The 4,912-nt window shown below is 36.7% G+C and overlaps 1 protein-coding gene across 1 annotated transcript in view; it reads right to left on the reverse strand.

The window, feature by feature from the left end:
• LOC106879644 (centriole and centriolar satellite protein OFD1) overlaps positions 1 to 4,912 on the reverse strand; it is a 79,141-nt gene that overhangs the window by 54,585 nt on the left and 19,644 nt on the right. The window contains exon 7 of the mRNA XM_014929306.2: positions 4,332 to 4,415. Within this exon, the coding sequence (XP_014784792.1) occupies positions 4,332 to 4,415 (84 nt within the window). The remainder of the gene's footprint in view (positions 1 to 4,331; positions 4,416 to 4,912) is intronic.

Raw genomic sequence — 4,912 nt, forward strand, 5'->3', positions numbered from 1 at the left:
CAACTTCAATAGTCGAGGGATTACTGTACAAACATTTTAATGTACTTTGCTTCAGTTATATGCCTCTGTCATAAAGTTAATAAGAGTTTAAGATAGGAATGACATTTAAGTACCTTGATGAAGGGTTCTGCAGAAATTTTTAGACTTCCCAAAGCAAATAATTATTTCTTCCTTGGGAAAAATTTTGTACATACTATACAGGGCTGGCCCTAGGGTTGCTGGTGCCCAGGTAGGCTGAAATTCGGCATGTACAAGCCGACGGTCGTACAAATTTCCTTGACTTTGCCACGCCCACCTTGGTGCCCCATAGCACATGGCACCCTGGGCGACTGCCCAAATTGGCAGTACCTTGAGCTGGCCCTGATACTATGTTCAAAAGCAGACAATCACTGCTTATTTTGTATTCTATAACTTCACAAAAGATATTGGTTTCAAATTTTGGTACAAGTGGGGTAAGTTGATTATAGTGATCCCAGTGCTTAACTGGGGTCGCTATAATGGATGAAAGGTTAAGTCGACCTTGGCAGAATTAGAACTCAGAACATCAAGACAACTTCACAAAAATATTAGTTGATTTATCATTTACAAAGAAAATAAGTCACTGTGACCTATTAAATTTCTGACAGAAAATAAGTAAATGAGAATATTTTTTGTGGATAAAATTAAAAATTTTTAAGCCATACGAAAAAAAAAAACTCCCCCAAAAAGAATAGAATTTTTTTTTCCAGCTTTATATTTTCTATCAAGACACTATTTATCCAAGTAAAGAGAATGGCTTTCTAGAAATGGCTTGTATGTTTGGTTTGTTTGTTACATATTTCTACTTTTTGTCCTTTATCTAATGGAAATATCTTAAATTTACTATTTCTTTGCAAATGTTAAATTTGATTAGAATATTATAATGTAAATGTTTTAATACTGGCATAGAATCAACTGCTACTAAGGACCTTCAACATTTTCTTCAGACTTGTGACATAGAGGGCAACTGAGAGTTCCTATGGGACAACTTCCTGAGTGCCACAGACCAAATTTGTGGCTGGTGCAAAGTCCCAATCAGACCTAAGGTGATGTGGTGGTTGAACAGTGTAGTAGACAGGGCCATTAGAGCAAAGAAACAGGCCTGGGAAGATTGGAAGAATGGTGGTAACAGAAAACTATGTCAGGTAGCTAAGGGAGAAGCAGAAAGGAGAAAGTTTGCCAATGTCCTGCAGCATGAGGACCAAAGACTTGAGATGTTTCGGATGGTAAGACAGTGTGTCAGAGAGAATCATGGTGCTGTAGGAGAGAAGTGTGTTCACATGGATGATGGTTCAAATGCAGTTAGAAATTCTGCAAAGGAGAGCCTGCCTAATGTGGACCTACTGTCAATTCCCATGGACAGTTTATGTGAATCGACAGTGGCTTAGTAGATAAAGCAATTCAGGATAAGACAGGGAAAGCCTCTGGCCCCTCAAGTATCACCGCTGAGATGCTTAAAATATCTGGTGGAGTGGGATATAGTCTAGTCACTCATATAGTTAACCAAGTTGTCTACGAGGGAGTCATCCAGCAACTGGTGTAGCAGCAAGCAGCATTATAGTTAACTGTTACAAAGGTAAAGGTGATGCCTTAGACAGAAATTACGAAGGCATCAAATTGCTGGACCAGGTCATGAAAGTTACGGAGAGTAACAATTCAATTAATTAGAAAGTTAACCTAGATGAGATGCAGCTTGGTTTTGAGCCAGGAAGAAGCATAACTGATGCTATCTTCCTGGTGAGGCAACTGCAGGGAAAGTATTTAAACAAAATAATTCTCCTCTGTATTTGGCTTTTGTTGACATGGAGAAAGCCTTCGACAGGTCCCTTGCTCCCTTATCTGGTGATCAATGCAGAAGCTAGGGATAGATGAGCAGTGAGTGAGAGCTGTAGAAGCCATATACAGGGATGCTGTCAGAAAGGTGAAAGTTGGCAATGAATATAGCAAGGAATTTAGTGTACAGGTAGGAGTTCACCAGGGATTTGTTCTCATAGTCTTTCAGGTCAAAACAGAGAGGAATTTAAGACTGGCTGCCCTTGGGGGCTCATTTGTGCTGATGACCTTGTTCTTATTGCTGTATGACTACCAAAACTAGAAATTTTAGGTGTGGAAGCAAGACCTGGAATCAGAGGGACTTAATCCAAAGTTCGAATAAATATGAAAGCAGACAAATTACTGATCCCTTCAGGGAGATGGCCTTGCTTGATATGTAGAAAAGGTGTTGGTAGAAACTTCATATGGTGTACTCAGTGCAAGCTACGGACACATAGGAGGTGCAATGGTATAATAGAGAAAGTAGTCTTTACATATGGCAGAAGTGTAGATACATTAAACACCAGAAATGTACGGAAAATAGATTCCCTCATTTCGTTATTTTCCTTGATTGGGCGATCTACTAGGGCAAATCAGTCAATGTTGTTGACTGAAATATACATAAAGCTATTGCTTTATAAGTTTGTTCAGAGTTGTCTCTCTTAGGTACATCTCTTTGACAAGAGTTAACAAACTTGAAACATTGATGTCTGGGGTTTCTGATAGATGGCGACACTGAACAAACCAGGTGTTTTCATACTTTTTACCATAAGAGAGATATTTTCTCCACAGTAACTGCAGTGAATTGCAAAACACACACACACAAGGAGACAGAGGTGCACACACATATATAAACACACACACACACACACACACACAAAAATACATAAACACGGACATGCAAGCACATGAATATGCAGAATACATACATACAGATGCACACACATACATACATATATACATATGCACACACACACACACACACATATATACATACATACACATACATACATACATGCATGCATGCATGCATGCATGGGCACACACACACACACACTAATCTACACACATGTGCACAAACAAACAAAAAGGAACGCAGTGTAAATAACGGACAGAGCCAAGACTATTGAAAAGGTTGCAAGATGCAACAAAAATTTTAGGAAAAAAAAAAAGGAATAAATGGAAATTTTAGGAAAATAAAAATAAGAAATAAATGGAAATTTTACCAGTGTTAAATTATAAGGCACAAAAAGAAAATGAATCTCCCCAGATACAACAGAATATGCTTCAACACACGAACTCACATAAAGAATCTTACAAACCAAATCCAAAAATGAAATATATATATATATATATATATATATATATATATATGTACATATATATGTATATATATTTATGTGTGTGCGTGTGTGTGTGTGTGCCATCGCTTGACAACCAATGCTGGTGTGTTCATGTCCCCATAACTTAGCAATTCGGTATAAGAGATTGATAGAATAAGTACTTGGCTTACAAAGAATAAGTCCTGGGGTTGATTTCTTCGACTATAGCCCTTTAAGGTGGTGCTCCAGCATGGCCACAGTCAAATGAATGAAACAAGTAAAAGAATACTGATAAGGGTATATTATATATACTATTATCATTGTTATAGGATTGGACTAAATGCTTTGTGGTATTTGTTTGGTTCTTTGCTTTCTGAGTTCAAATCTCACCATTGTCTACTTGGATGATAGGTTTCATCTGGCACCCAGTTTAACACCACCACCTGGTGCCCAAATCTTTTAGCATTTAACCCAGCTATATACGGTCCAAATATTCTACCAGTGTTATGATCAAACAGATCAGATCTAGCTGTTCACACCTACCCTACAATGTCATTCAAAATATAAACAATCACATAATTGAAATTTCTAAGCTATGAGAGAATGCAAGATTAATTTAAAACAATGTGGATAAATAAGCATTATATTTGACAGAGAAATCTGAATGCTAACGAGTTAAGTGCCTTTAACTGACCCCACCTCCACCTTGTTGTGAGTATTCAGGTCATGTTTTTCATTTCCAGATACCTTCCTTCATCTTTCACTCCAACTAATTACAGAGAAGCTGTAAAATATCATGGGCCCTGTTTACCCCACCCCTGGTAAAAGCAAAAAAAGGAAAGTGAAATACAAAATTGTGATTCAACTTTTTGGTAACTTTATATGAAAATCACCACCATCAATCATCAGTCATATTATAAAATGACCAATAACAATGAGTCTGAGTCTGGTTAAACTAATTCACAACAAGCGTATGGATTGACATATGGACTGTGCACTGATAGAAATTACAGACATCCACTTATTTTGAATTTGCTTCTCGAAGCTTTCCAGAAATAGGGAAACGTGAAGTAGCAAATTTGGATAAACAACTAAACTAAGCAAAATATATTGAGTTTCTCATTTTCTTACATTTGTAAATCCAAACACATACATGTATTAATAAATTCATTTATTTACCTCTTCCTCTTTCCGGATTCTCTCTGTGAAATTCCTTTCCTTCTCCATTAAAGCATTCATTTTAAGTTGATAGTTCTTTTCCAGCTGAAAAAAATGTGTGTGTGTATTTCATTGTACCATCCATTTTTATATTATATATTATATATTCCATATTCTATATCCCACATTAATTTTACAAGAATATAAATAAAACATAAAAAACAGACAGAGTTGGAACTCTTTTAAATAAAATAATATACATATATATATATATATACATATACACGAGGGTGAGTCAAAAAGTAATGCCATTTTGTTTAGGACAGGTATAATTACCAACACAGGAACATGTACCATATGTCAAAATGAAGCTGGTCCTCTGTGGATCACATCCCTACTTCTCAACATAGTCACCGTTTCTCTCAATAGCAATGTTCCACCTTTGAATGAGAGCATGTATCCCTGCCCCATAAAATTCAGTTGACTGTTCTTTGCACCACTTCTTCACTACAGTTTTCACTTCCTCATCACTGGAATAATGTTTGCCTCGCAAACCCTCTTTCATGGGGCTGAAGGGATGATAGTCTGAAGGCGCTAAATTA

Source organism: Octopus bimaculoides, chromosome 16, assembly GCF_001194135.2.
Source record: "Octopus bimaculoides isolate UCB-OBI-ISO-001 chromosome 16, ASM119413v2, whole genome shotgun sequence".
Lineage (NCBI taxonomy): Eukaryota > Metazoa > Mollusca > Cephalopoda > Octopoda > Octopodidae > Octopus > Octopus bimaculoides.